General features: G+C 41.7%; 1 protein-coding gene across 1 annotated transcript; it reads left to right on the top strand.

The window, feature by feature from the left end:
• Positions 1-45: 45 nt before the first annotated feature.
• LOC308131410 (uncharacterized protein) lies at positions 46-10,639 on the top strand (the record flags this gene model as incomplete). Its single annotated transcript, XM_080498138.1, has 13 exons — positions 46-168; positions 1,641-1,843; positions 2,839-2,976; positions 3,118-3,235; positions 4,111-4,297; positions 5,008-5,149; positions 5,233-5,388; positions 6,176-6,231; positions 6,317-6,492; positions 6,608-7,008; positions 7,624-7,720; positions 9,102-9,378; positions 9,605-10,639. 13 exons carry the CDS (start codon positions 46-48, stop codon positions 9,793-9,795), a joined length of 2,265 nt encoding a protein of 754 aa, XP_080354264.1. The 3' UTR covers positions 9,796-10,639.
• Between the last annotated feature and the right edge of the window lie 4,966 nt (positions 10,640-15,605).

The raw sequence follows: 15,605 nt of genomic DNA, 5'->3' as shown, positions 1-15,605 counted from the left end.
GCTTCAGTAGGACCTGTTTCAACAGTCAGAATATACACAGACATGATGGAGGCCGGTGGATTTGTCCTGGTGCTGCTCTCCCTCCTCGGCACTGCGTTCAGCGTGACCTTCTTCGGGGGCAGCCTCCACTTCAAGCCCCCACAGAGGAACGAGGACGGCAGCTTCATGGTATTTCACTCTGTTACACATCATCTACATCCATACATGATGGATCGATTGCATTACGTAAATATAATATAATGTAGTATATATTATAGGACAAATAGGACAAATATTGTGTCGGAGGGAAAGTTAATTTAGCCAAATCTTATATTGAAAGTATTATTTTATTTTATTTTATTTTATTTTTAACAAAGATAATAAGTCTAAGAATTCTCGAATGAAGCAAATAGACACAGAGAAGATTAAAATTCCTTCGTAGGCCGGGCTGGCACATTGGCGATATAGGCAAACGCTAAAGGTACCGTGGCCTCCAGGGGGCGCCACACAATCCGGAAAAACTTCACATTTATGTTAATTATTTAATTAAAACTAGTTATTACTTTTAACTCTAGAAATTGAAAGGCTCTTAAAAATATATATATTTTTAAATAAATAAATATATATATATATATACATATCTAGATGAAACGTTTATTCAGTTACAATAAAAGTTCATAAGAAGAAGTTGTTAACAGACTTTTCTATTTTAGCCCCTTAAAAAAAACAGTTTAGAGAGATATAATAGCTAAGAAAAGATACTTTTTATAGTGATCATACACCGACGGGAGGAAATCAGTTTTATTGTGAATGTCGTATTTTAATTTCAATTTTTCAATATTAAAAAGGAAATTAAAGATGAATGAAAAATCTGACATTATCTAAAAAGATGCTTTTAATGCATCAAAGTCAATGTTAATACAGGCAAAACAAAATAACTTCATAATTTGTAATAAATGTTTTGCAGACACTCAAATAACGCATGAAGATAACAATGCACACAATTACACATAGTTTGTGTTAGAATGAATATAATTATTCCCCCAAAAGATTTTAATACATTTATGCTTACATGGAAACCGGATTTTTGTTTTTTCGTTTCAGCCTTAGTTTATTATTTTTATATTAATGACATTTTTACTTCATGAATTAGGCCCTTTGTTAACCTCTCTGTTTTAATATATTTCATAAACTTAATTACTTCACATTAACATTCCTCATTGCTTTGTTTTAATATATTTATTTCCTTGTAAAGCTGTGACTTGTGTCCAAATGATTTCGAGTTAAATAAATGTACCTTTGTCTGATGATTTATAATGATATGAGGCAAGAAGTTTCAATGTAATAATAAACTGGAGAATAGAAATTACTCATTTAAATACTGTCACATTTAATTGTGAAAAGCCGTCTGAACTGGTGCATTCTTACAGATGGATTCGACTTTAAGACACGAAATGGTGGCGGCAATGCAAATTTTATACATTTGAAAGTTGAATAAACCACATTTTACTATTTTGTCTTGTTTTATTTCATTTCAAGAAATCAAAGTGGGGTTCTTTTTTTTTACAACGTACAACATACAAAGCAATGACAGTGGATGTAAAGAGGCTGCAGTTGAAGACGGATCCAGATGAATCCATCCGTCCATGTCTGTCCTCCAGGTGGCGTTCTACAGCCGGCAGAACGGGCGGAGCAGCTGTCAGGACGCGACGTCCTTCTCCTGTGAAGACGGCGTCTGCAGCAGCTTCAGGAAGTTCAGCGTCCTGCAGACGGACCGGGACGACCCGTCTCGGGGACACTGGTGCCAGTCGGAGGGACGTTCCACCGTAACCGTCAGGAGCGGGACCAGGACCGTGGCTCTGACGTGAGTCTGGACCCACCTCGGGTCCACGTGGGACTTCGACGTGTCTTCTTTTGTCCTCGTGTTTGGAGAACGTCTGTCAACTCCTCTGTCCATAAAAGTTTTCCCCATTTACACGGAGACGGAGCCCCCAGAGTTTTCAAAAAGTTGCATTTTTCCCCGTATACATGACAACAGACTCTGAGTGTTTTCAGAAAGTTACATTTTCCCACGTTTCCACTGAGTTGAAGTATTTCTAGAAAGTTTAGTTCTACCTCGTTTACCCCGAGCGTTTTAAGAAGACTTACCCCCCCAATTTTTCACAAGTTCCACTGTGGGAGTCGTTTTCAAAAAGTTTTCTTTTTTTCACCTGAAATCTGGGCCTTAGTTTCACTTTCACTCAGATCAGATATTCATCAAACTTTGTTATCTTTGTCGGTAAAGTCATACTTCATCAAGCAGCAGATTGACAGGAAGACGATAACATTTCTATAGAAATAGTGTAAAACACACCTTAGGTAAATAAATAAAAACAGGTACATAAAACAATAATAATAATCATGAATAAATTCCATAAATAACTTCAGAAAAAAAAAATCTCCTAAATTACATGTTGACCTTCTAACTGTGACGAATATTGTTTTTTTTTTGTTGTTTTTTTAACTTAAGGCGTTTCCAGTTCCCAGCAGCTGCAGGCTCAAATCAGGCCGATCTGTAATTGTTTGACTGTAACTGAATTTATTTCTGTCCTCTCTTCCCCGTGCTTCGGATTCCTGCTCACGCTACAGAGATCCTGAAGTGGATTTACTGGTTTTATACGACGCGCGGCTGATGTTTATCAGATGACAATCTGATGTTAAACACCACAAAGTGTCATGATGCACACTTACGTCGTTCTGACTGTTTCATGAACTGATTAAAAACGTGTCTTGGCAAAAATATTTTACACTTCAGGAAAACATTTTTTATTTTCCTTCGTGTGTGTGTGTGTCACTGACACGACCGTGTGTTGCCTTCAGGGACTCGGGCTGCTGCTGGGTTTCTAATGTCTGGGGTCTCAGTAGCTGGACGAGCAGGGCGCAGCTCGATCTGGGAATCCGATCTGACTCCCGGTCCATCAACCGCTGCCCGGCGACCGCCACAGTGTCATCACTACGGTAACGGCACACTTCACCAGTCACCTGTTGTTTACTGTGTCTGTCCTGCGTCAAAGTCTTACACAAAAGATTGTCTCACATTGAACCCCCCAAAAAAGAAAGTTGCTGTGAGATGTGAAAAGTTGCTGTTTCCTGCTTCAGATTCCCTCAGAACTGTTTCTCCAGACTTCGTCTTCTCGCTCACGATCCAGACGGAGACAACGTCAGATGTCGCTACGCCAACGAGACTGAAGCTCCATCAAACTTCACCCTGGACCAGGTACAATGACGCCACCACCACCAACAACAACAACAACAACAACAACCACCACCACAATTAAGTGCGGGACCTCGCACCCTGGCCTGTGGCCTAATCATGGCCGCCTCTGGCCCATTTAAATATTGATAAAAGGTAATTTTGAAGGTTTTAACAATAAACCTCACTTTGTCGATCAGAGTTACTGTTCAGCCACAGTCGCCGCTTGTTCGAGGTGTTTTATCGCAGCTTATTCTTTTAAGAGATATTTTTTGTTTTCCCAAATATTTGAATGAGAGGAGGCAGGTGGCGGGATTCGACGTTTGGAGCTTTGACGACTAATAATGTCATAACTACTCGACTCATCAAAAAGTTGTACTGAATGTTTTAACGGGAGCGTCTCCTCTGACATTTAATGTTGTTTTGAAGTAGATATGATATTCAATCTCAGAGGAGATAGCGTTTGCGCGAGAGCCTTTTTTTGGGCAAAAAAAATCTTATTTTGAAAGGCGAATTGTGGACTTCCTGTTGGGATATCGGTGCAAGATTTGTTGGTATTGATGAGACGAACAATTGAGTTTTGGTTTGATCTCCCCACGAAATTCACACGGGCAGTGGTGACCATTTTAGTGTTTCTAGGTGGCGCTAGAGAGCACATTTTGGCACTCTGGGGGTTTATTTTTTTTTCATTTTCTGAAATTTTCATCAGTTCTTGATGAGCCTCCCAAATTTGGTGTGTTTTTGAGCGTGTTTAAGGGGTTGAATTTTGGGTCCAATGATGCAACAGAAAACTAAACAAATAAATGAATACAAGAAATATTAGAAATATAATTGTGTCCTTTCGGGCTCGGTCCCGAATAACAGCCATGCTTGATTTCAATCCCGCTCGCTCCCCTCAGGCTACTTGCGCCATCAACAGCGCAGGTGAAGTCCAGACCGGCGTCTACGTGTTTGAAGTGGTGATGGAGGACTTTCCCACGAACAACCTCACGCTGACCTACGGGGACGGATCCACAGTGTCTCGCGAGGCGTCCAACTCGGCGTCGCAGCCCCTGTGTTCGCTCAAGCTGCAATTCACCGTGAACAGTGGGTGTTTCGCTCACGTCACACTTCAGATACATTTCATTGTTTTCCTCTAACAGGCTGGTGAAGATGTGACTTGAAGAACTTCCAAACTCTATTAAGAGACTGATGCTTCGCATTAATTGATTAAAAAAAAAAAAAAAAAAAACTAGTATCAATGACTCAAGACTTGTTTGCGCGACATTTCACGTGAAAGCACAAAATTATTGCGTTTTCATTTCAGAGAAGTCGCATATTTTACACACAACCTACGTATCTTGAAGACGATGTCCATTTTCATGGAAACGCTAAAAGCAACGTAGTTCGCATGCAAGGCCACGAGTTGGTGCCGTTGTTTGTTTTTGTAATGAAATCACACACACGCACATATGCGTGCAAGTGTGTCTGAGTGCCATTGTCATGGAAACAGAAACCCGAAATGCTGTGAAAGTTTTCAGTGTTCACTTGAAGGTGTGTAAACGGGGCCGCTAATATAGACTAGCATAGACCCAACACAGAGCATAGACTAACATAAACCGACATAGAAGATAGACTAGCATAGACCAGCACAAACTGGCATCGATCAACGTGAACAGACGTAGACCAGGATAAACCAACATGGACAAGGACTGACCGGCAGAACGTAGCATCAGTTAGCGTCAGAATAGCGTCAGAATAGCGTCAGAATAGCGTAACGTCTGTCTAATCGAATGACTTCCTGTTTGCCGTTTCAGTCCTCCCTTCCATCCCGAGCTGTGAGATCGGCCAAGTACAGCCACTTTTCCTCTCCAGGACTCCGTCGCACGGCCAGATCCTGCACGCCACGGTGGGCGAGACGTTCCAGCTGCAAGCACAAGCTCAAGCCCTTCACGCCAGGTACCCGCGCTACCCACAATCCCCCCGGCAATGCGGCGCATTTCAGGACGCCTTCAGTGGGATCTCTCCGTTCCCCTCCGCAGCATTGAGGACTTTCAGGTGAGCGGCCCGCAGAACGTCGCCAAGGTGATCAAAGACGACACGCCGGGGCAAGCTGAGCTCACCCTGAGCTGGACGCCGCAGATCGAAGACGCCGACAGAGACGTCCCCGTCTGCTTCTCGGCACAGACCAACGAGATGTAAGTCCGTCCCATGGAGGACAAAACTGGAAGAAAAGACTATGAAGAAAAACTAAACTATAAACACCGTGCTGATTTTTGGCCGTCGAAGACAAAAGATAACGATCGTGAGCTACCAAAGACAGGCGGCGATAAAATTCAGTGTGTGAGATATTTGGGTTGATCGTGACGGCTGCTTCGTCCTTTTTTGTTGGGAAATGAAATGCCATAAGAGTAAATGCGAACAAGCACTTGCTTCAATTAACCTTTGCCGAAATTAGCATCTCAGGTTGGCCTCTCTTTCCGTTTCTATATTCTCCACTTTTTTTTTTTTTTGTGGGATTCCTCTCCAAACGCATAAATCCCACAACGGCGAAGGCTCCGGTCATGTTTATGTACAGGACGTGTTGTTATTGCACGATCTCGTCTTCTTTCGCGATTCAGCTTGTCGTTTTCATCGTTCCATCTGTACGCATCCCGTCGTGGACTAAAGTTCATTAGATTCATGTCGTACAGTTTCGATGATTGAGAAGCCGTGAGATCGTTAAAATAATCTGTAGGAGGCTTTAGGCTTCGTTTACACAACAATGTTGTGACAACGGTGTCTGTTTACACGGCAACTATAGATACGCTGAAAAACAATGGAGTTACCATGCCAGGCCACTAGTGGGTGCAATAGGTTGTTTTTTTCGATAGTTTTGTTCATGGGAGGAAGATGCTCTATAATCTGAACGTCAGGCTTTGACGTAACAACAGTTGTTTTTGGTTTTCTTGTTCTCAATGTTGCTTTTTTTCATTGACTCTTCAGCCAATCAGAAATGCGGTGTGTTGTCATCACGGTGACCAAAGCATATATTGAACAAGGTTAGTCGTCTCTTCTAAATAAACAATTAGCCACGGGTTATGATCACTATGACTATCAATGACCATGTCATGGTCGTGTTTGCAGGGAAAGCGTCTGTTGTTTGCTCTGAGGGTAAAATGCTGGTGGTCCTGGAGAAGTCCTCAATACCCGGCATCGACGTCAACTTCCTCAAGCTGCAGGACCCCAAGTGTTCGCTCACATCCAACAGCACTCACATCATGGGGACGATGTCACTACACACCTGCGGGACGACAACTGAGGTTTCTAATTAAAAAAAAAAAAAAGAAGCTCTGACCTGTCAGAAACTCTCCTGATGGTAAATTGTCAGAAATTCGCTTACTCATCACTTTTTTTTTTCTTTCTGCTTACAAATAGGATAAGGGAGACTTTATCGTCTTTAGGAATGAGATCACTTCCTTCGAGCTAGCCAACACAATCATCACCCGGAGGAAGACCATTAAGATCGGATTCTCCTGTCAGTTTCCCAAAACCCTCAGCGTCTCCTCCTCCTTCGACCTCCACGCATCCGACTACATCTTCACGGAGTCGAGCTTCGGCAGCTTCGGCTACGCCTTCGAGATCTTCAAAGACGGAAACTTCACGGACAGAGTACAGCCCAACGAATACCCGGTGGCGGTCAAGCTGATGGAGAAGATTTACATGGGCATCGAGGCGAAGTCAGAGCTCCCCAGTGTGAAGCTGTTTGTTGAATTGTGCAAAGCGACTCCCGACGACAACCCTGAAAACAGCATGAACTACGACCTCATAAAGGACGGGTGAGTTCAAAGACTTGAAAGAGACCAGATACAAGTTTGCACAACATTTTCACGTGAAAACTCAAAACGTTGGTAGCGTTTTTGGAGGTCCGTTCACACGACGGTGGAGCTCGGAGCCACTGCAAAACTTTTGAAAACGTTTTCCCAAGTTGGAACTTTTTGAAAGTCTTCGTTTTAAATTGGTGAAAACGAAGACTTTGTGGACTCGCTCGGGAAATGTTTGGAACAATGCTTTTTGACTTGAAAACATTTCGACTTGCAACTTGGAAAAATGCAACTTTTTGAAAATGCTCCAACTCCGTTTCCATCTTCATGTAGATGGAGGTAAAAAAAAATGTTTTTCTAAACTTCTCTGAAGGGCTGCGACTGGTCATGCACACATCTGTCCATACCGATCTCCATGAAGTCCCATTGTTAATGGTTAGACTGTATTGTTCTCCGTGTGCATGTACAGCGCCAACTGGTGGCCCAGCATGCTCACGACATTGTTTTCAGACAAACCTTTCTGAAGCGATGCATTTTTCACTTTAAAAAAAATGCCATTGCGTAAAAGAGGCCTTGATGTCCCATGAAGATCAATATCCTATTTTACTTTATAATTCATTTTCTCTGCAGGTGCACAAAGGATGAGACTCTTCAAGTCCGCTCGTCTTCATCGACTTCATTCAACTTTGAGGTTCAAGCCTTCAAGTTCACTGGAGACTTCGACCAGGTAATACAAAAGCATCACACACGACTGGAAGACCAGATGTTTCCTGGTATTTTGGGAAATGATCCAATACCCAAGAGGATTTAATAATACATTTTATTTGTAGGGCACATTTCAAAATGAAACAAGCTGCATCTCAAGATGCTTAATAGAGGGAGTAGAAGGGAAAAAACAAAAGAGAATATAAGACATAAAACACATTAGTAAAAGTAGTCAAATGCATAACCTTATTGATTAATCCGGAACAAGTGTTTAATACATTTTCAACAAGTGTCAAAATCACTCAAAGTCAGTTCAAAGAAAAGGGAAAAATGTGACACGACTCAGAAAACAGTTTAGAAACTACTCTGACGGAAGTGAAGTCTCAAAATAAAGTTTGAAATCCGGCATAAACAGTCTAAAGCACAGCCGGGAGTCGTGGTAATGGATAGCACTTGGTTCTTCTGTCCATACTAATGTCAGTGTACTGCCATTGTTAATGTTTATAGTGTATTGTTCTCTGCTGCATGTGTGTGTGGTTTTATCATGAAAAACATACAACAGCACCAACTGGTGGCCCGGCATGCTAACTACATCGTTTTCAGCATTTCTGCTGCATCCATGTAAAGGGACCTTGTTTTCAAAACAATGCTGTTTAAATGAAGATGCAGAAATGATGTGTTTTCGCTTGAAACATCGTTGTGTAAACCAGAACCTGAATGAGGTCTGAAAGAAAAAAACCACAAAGGTGAAACCAAAGACGTTTTGAAAATATGAAACAAAGCCAGTGAGAAAACAATTGGAAAAATAAATCATTGGATCCACAAAGTATTAAAAAAATACTTAATCACTTCAGAGAACTCGCAAAGGTTCCAGTAGGGAACATGAAACAAACCGGTGAGAAAACAAATCAGAAACCAGAAAATAATCCACCAGAATGGTGTCTGAATCGAATCTGAAACCCAGAAAACGGAAAAGAATCTCTTGCAAAAAAACACATGAAAACAGTTCGAAAAGTCAGGAAAAAAAGACAAAGTCAAATCTCTGAGCTCAGGATGAGAAACCAAACCGGTGAGGTTCTCTTTGCTCCGCTGCAGACCTTCAGGTTCAGCCTCCTTTTGACACGACGGCAATTCACGCGAATCGTTTCAGCGCTTTCGTTTCAGGAAGGTTTTTGCGTTTCCACGGCAACGTTCTGAAGCGTTCTGGTTACACGGCAACAGCAGGAGCATTGAAGCAGTTGTGTTTTCAGGGGCTTCGAGCACCCTTATTGTATAAACAGACCCCTCCCCCCCTCAAAAAAAATAAAAACGTTTAAAAGTTTTAGTTTGAAGAGTTGAAATGGTCCCCCTCCCGATGCCACGGGGACTCGCAGGGTGACGTCAGGCGTCTCCGCTCTCCACAGGTCTTCATCACCTGCACCGTCATCCTCTGCGAGGCCGAAAGCCCCGCCTCCAGGTGCGCCCAGGGCTGCCTGCCGGACGACCCGTCGAGGAGACGCCGGAGGAGCCTGGACAGAGAGACCCAGGGACACTACATCATCCAGGGTCCTCTGCAGTTTGTGCAGCAGGACAACGGGGACCGAGGAGACCTCGCCAGTAACCGCGGAAACGTCGCAGAGGCGCAGACGCACGCGTCGGACGACCGCGGGGAGGACGGCGGTAACCGTGGCGATGTCAGAGGTCGGTGTGAAAGAGACACTTGTCTCTCTGTCTGTCTGTCTCGTTCTCGGTCACCAGGCTGAGGAATGCAGTTGAACTTGTTTCAGTTTTCACCGTTTTAATTTTTTTTCTGTTTGGCTGCACGTCCCATCAACGTACTGACGGTTCCAGCTAAGTAATAGTACTAGATTATTGTAACGACAGAACGGTAAATAGTTTGTCTCCCCCTCTCTGTCTCTCTCTGCAGTGTCCTCTGGTGGCGTCTCCGAAGACGGCCTGAGTTTCAGGTCGCTACTGTCCTCCAACATCACCACCGCGGTGTTTGCCAGCGCCTTCCTCGTTGCCGTGGTGATTTTGGCCGTGATGGTTCGATACTACCGGAGAAAAAAGACGACCGAAGACACCAACGCCCTGATCGAGGACGACGAGCACAGCTGAGGTCCACCTGTCTCACGTCCACCTGTCTCACGTTCCACACGTCCCACTGCTTCGTCCCGCTTCATCCAGTTGAACTTTTACACACTTCTTCTCTGCGTACGAAAACTAAGGTGGCCCAGAACTATCACACCGAGCAGAAGTCACAAGACAAATATAAAATCCACACATCTGTCAATTGACTCCTATTTATTATTTTTATTAGTATAAAGGCAATCAGTAAATCATGCTAATGACAACTAATTGACTTAAAAACAACATGAACATTTTATGAACTGATAACTTTTTTTTTTTGTTAAGTATTAGATTTCATGAGCAAATATTTGCAGGGATGTTTTATTCTTTTCCCTCCTTTTAATGGATGTTTGTTGTTGACAACACACGGCTGATCTGGTTCAAACTGCAAAATTAGGCTAAAAGGCAATTCAATTAATTGTTTTGTTATTTTGTACCAAAGATTCATTTAAATATATATATATATATATTTTAAATTGAGTATGAATAAGTGAGTGTTGCGAATGATACAAAAACACAAGAGGCGATTTTTAGCGTCGTATAAACGGGGCCTTAAACAGCTGAGAGATGGTTTTCGTGCTCTGAGCTTCTTTAAAAGTATAGTTTGCACTATCTTGTAATTTCAAACGAAGACAGTTATTATGTGTACGTTCTTGGTAATTACTCATTAAAAAAAAAAATCATCTTCAGATTTGGTTTATTTTCTCACTGCACTGTCCTCATAGTGTTTTCTGTTAGCCTGCATGTTTCTGGAAACTTTAAAAAGTTTGGTCAAATTTGCTGTAAAATCCGAATAACAATGTGATCTGAGTAAAAGTTGTTTCTTTCTATTTTTTTTTTTTTTGGAGTGGCTTATTTAGATCTTTAACCATGCTTAATATATTTTATGTATTTTATACTAAATATGTTGCTGTGATGTCCTGATGTCATTTTCTTTTATATGGTCTACGTATTGTGTTTTCAGGACTGTAAATCACACTTTTTGGTTTTGGATCGTTTGGCTGCCCATGTGGCATATACCATCTGTGACCACCAGATGTCACTTTATCACCACAGAATGCTGCTACTGTACCACAGACAAAACCTCACTTGCAGTTGGATTTGACTGACAGAAACAAGACAAAATGTCTTCAAAATGGAAAAATCAACCAAGGTTCAGCTGGTAACCTGATGAATATAATAACTTCTTACTTATTGGGGTTTCATTGCAGAACCTGGTGGTCACACATTTAGACAAAGACAAAGGGTCAGCATGCAGCTCAGTGGCATTCTTCCACCAGAATCCCTCACCACTCTTTAAATCTAGATCTTTAAATATAATTGATCTATATTGACTATAAATGTACCAAACTGCATGTGAATGGTTGATTAAAATAAACTAAAAGGAGACAAAGCTGTTTGTTAGCCTTCATAAAAGACGTAGTATATGTTATTTGATGTGTTTAGAGTAATATAACTACTGCTCTTTCAATGTATATCACCAGCTACTGATCTTGATGACATTCAATTGAACTCAATGTATGAGTTGTTTATTGTGAGTGCAGTTCTGCGGTTCGACCACTAGATGGCGACGTCATACAGCAGAGCAAGTCAGAGAACCACTACGTCAGTATTGAGGTTATTATGGTTAATGGAGAATCAATCATATTAGAGGTTCAGAATGTTTTTTTTTTTTAAATTATAAATCTCTATTCTCATCATTCTGATTAATAACAGTCTTCAAAAAGTCATCTCTCAGTCAGTTTTGACAAATATTCATGACTCTGAATCACAATGATCTATTACAGGACAGTTGACTTTAGTAAAGTTTGCAGTAACGTGTTCTCTAATGCTTGGAATGAAGGATCAAAATACTCTTATTTTGGTAATGATGACCGTCATCAAATTAGATCAATGAACCTCATCATTCACACGTTGTAATTTGGAAAGACGACTAAAAGTAAATCCCAAGTCAAATTCACAATTTCATTTCGATTTTTCACATTCAATTTCTACTTTTTTTCATTCTTGGGGTTAGTTTTTTTTTTTTATTTCTTTCCAGTGTTGTGATCAATGAACATACGTGCACCAAAGGTCCTCATGACTTCAACAATTCAAAATCCGGGTCAATTTCCCCCCCCCAGTTTTTGGAATAATCATAAAGAAAACACGACGCACGTGAATCATTGTTTCCTCTGAATATCTCCGAGATCAGGTTGTAATGAGAAGCAGTCGTAAATGGCTCTGACAGATAAACAGGGGAAACAAGATTTGAATGTGAGGCTGCATATTGTGAGCAGTGTTAGTAATTATAGTGTTTGCCAATTTAATTGCGGTGCTCTAATCTAAAATGGGCTTACGGAGCAGCACTCCCGAATTAGCAGTTTTATAATTACCACTGAACTGCACACATATCCCTGCGTCCCCCCTCTTAATTACTAACAATTTGCTCTTGGAAGAGCTATTGTTAAGTTGCGGCCCAGCAAGAACCAATTACTGCTGCATACTTTGTTTTCCATTCATTTCAGCGGCTCCGTCCTGAATATTGGGATATTGACCGACTGTACAGCAACTTAAAGGAACACGTAATGATTCAAAGTCAAGATTTCTGAAATGTGAACTTTGGTCATATGGTGATAAGGCGAGTCTTTACAGGGGAGGGAATAGTGGTCAAGAGACAATAATAGTGTTCTTGTAGCATATGTGAGATTATACTTAACTTATTTTTATTAGAAATCTTCAACACAGGTCAAGTACAATAAAAAATAAGACCGAAAAACAAAAAAAAAAAAAGAAAAATCATTGAATATTACTCCTTGTATCCATAAAATAGACAGCCAGCATTACAATGAAAAGAACAGTTCATATATAGACATATACACATGTATCTTCCCATTTTTTGGAGGGTTTCTGTCTTGTTTTAAATGAAGTAATCTAAGCAAATGAACTACCCGAAATGTATCTTTGAATTAAGGACAATTTACCCATGAATACATCCGTTTTTCATTTGCAGTCCTGCTGTTATTTGCTCCACACGGAACACTTCTTTTTAGTTTGTTCTTTCACTGAGGCTTGAGCCAAGAGACTGTAATCATCTTCTGAGCAACTAAAAGCAATATCTTAAGCATAAATTTGATGTCGTTTCATCTTATATTGTTAGGGAAGATTCCTAATATTGTGAAATCTGGAACCTTCTCCAAAAAAATAATAACAACAGAGGTGTATCCTACATTCTTATTTTAATTAGTTGCAACTTTCTGGATTACAAGTTCATTACAGTTGTGTTCGTTTATGCAAGCGTCGCTACGTTTTCCGGTCTTCTCCATTTACACAGCCAGCAGCAGCAAGTCATTCCAACTTGACTATGAATAACCAACACCGTGGGCGGCACATGACCAAAATCTGCCAAAATATTCTATACCAGTTCCAAGCCTCTCTTCTCCGCCATCGACACTCGGCTGTTTGGTGGATTAACTGAAGACACGGGAAAAGAAAAAGACTCGACCGTTTATTAATTTCTCCCCAAAAAAACCATGTTGGGGAAATGTAATACTCTGCTGCTCATCCACAAATGCGTGTTTCTCGCAAATGTGTCACCGTCGGAAAGGAAAACAGTTTATTTTTGATTACCAAAGATACATTTACAACAAAGAAATGATCTGCTCAACACATATTGCCCTATTTTTGTGTGCGTAGTTTAACGTTTATGCTCCGACGGTGCCCCGGAATGAAACGACTTCAAAACAAGATGCAATTTGTGGAAGAACGAGCTGCGTTTAATTCATTAGAAACACCTAAAAGCACACGGAAACAGGGCGAGCACACGAGTCGAACTCCCATTTAAAAAAAAAAAAAAATTCTCCCCCCCCACTGATGAGTTTCTGCTGAAATATTGAGCCTCATCAGTTTTCCCGCTGATGGAAAATATATTCAAATCATCCGGGCGGCCTCTGTGCGTTTTCCTGATTAATGTGCTGTTTCGAGATACGACGAGCTGCACCGTGACGCTCCTGACAAAAAAAAAAAAAAGGACGTCTTTCCTTTGCACAAAGTTTTTTTGGGGGAAAAGGAAAAAAAAAAAAAAAATCTCCCGTCCTTGTTTCAGCTCTGATGATTCACTCTTTATCGGTGTGCCGTCACAAGAGATGCTCACTCATTTGGCTTCTCTTGACTTTGAACCATCTGACTGAACCGAGAGACAGAGAGAGAGAGAGAGAGAGAGGGAGAGAGAGAGAGAGAGTCTGCATTATCCTGCTCCGGTAGCGAGGCAGCCACAATAGAGCTGACTAATGCAGAAATAGACTGCAGGCTAAGCTGCTTTTTTTTTTGCAGAAATGTCTTGAAAAGTGAAGGCTGCCTTCTATGGCCAATTCCTGCAGCACCCCCCCCCCCCCCCCCCCCCCCTCCCTTCACCCTTCATCCACTGCTCTTGTCATGCTCACATATTATACAGCAGTTGGCTTCATGTAAATGACAAGCTAAACCAATAAACCCTGAGATTACTACCACTCGTCAAGTGGACATTTTGTCCACAAAGTGCTGCGTATTAGAGAAATGGTCACGTATTAGGAATTGAGTGAAATTTGATTTGATAAAAAAAACAAAACACACACACACACACACAAAAAACAACCCCAATTTGTCATGATCGTGTTGGAGGACCTCCAAAACTGCAGTTCCCGTGATGTGCCGGTGTGGATATTTGGCTTGGTGCTCATGGGGGACGGAGCCAGACCAGTGGAGACGTCGTGACGCTTTGGGGCAACGTTCAGAAGGGACATCGCGTCCGACACTGTGATCAGGCCCTCGGGGCAGAGTGCTGGCCATTCCGTCACGTCTTCCCGTCCACCAGGGGGGACTTCTGCTACAACTCTGAACTCTTGTCACATCCACGAGATGTCACAGGCGCCGCGGCCATCGCCGGGTGTGACAAACAGAAGGCGCGTTGGAGCCCGGGGAGGGACTCTGCTTCGGAAAGTCTCGACCGAGACTGCAACCTGATCCTGAGTTTTCTGTATTTCTTTAACGCTTGTGTTGCTGGAATTTCAATGTCTTTGAGGGGCATTATTTCGTTTTAATGAACTCTCTTGTCAGTGTACGGCACAGTATGGCACAATAAAGTAAAAAGAAAAAGAAAGTCTACATTGTGAGAAGTTTCAGTGTTTGTGTGTGTTCAGAGTGTGTGAAATCTTGATTTCTGTGGGTAAAGACACAGATGCGGTTGGGTTGTTTCTGGTGCTAATGGCTCCTTCAGCCGAAGCTCATTATGTTGATTGGAAGGACTGGAATGAAAAAAAAAACAACAACAACAACAACAAAAAAACGAAAGGAGAGAGAAAAGTGAGGATCCTATCAGACCATCGAGATTCATTAAAATGGAAATAAACTGATGAGAACATTTACAAGACAAGGCCATGAAGACAAAATGTCTTTACTAATGTGTATATTAAAAACAAATTATAGAGCTTCGCTTATGAAATATACGCCATTAAAACTGTGGTCGCAAGGGCTGTAATGGGGTTTTCATTCCTCTGCTTGACGAAACGGTGATCTTCATATGACTTTTGGTGTCATGATGACGATGATTCAGTCCTCCTGTCACTGGGAGGCTTCATTCATGGACACGAGCAACGAGTCCTGACTAGAACATAGTTTGGATGTTACATTAAGGCCCTGTTTACACGACAATGATTACTAGTCTATCCGCAAAACTTTCTTCACTGTTTGGGGGGGAGGGGGGGGGGGGTTGTTTACACGGCACCAATGTGCGGATACGGTGCCCCTGAAGGGACATCCAGAAAAAAAAAGAAGTAAGAAAA

The sequence above is a fragment of the Blennius ocellaris genome, assembly GCF_963422515.1.
Source record: "Blennius ocellaris genome assembly, chromosome: 1".
In the NCBI taxonomy this organism is placed as follows: Eukaryota; Metazoa; Chordata; class Actinopteri; order Blenniiformes; family Blenniidae; genus Blennius; species Blennius ocellaris.
This window is presented reverse-complemented; position numbering and strand designations above follow the sequence as displayed.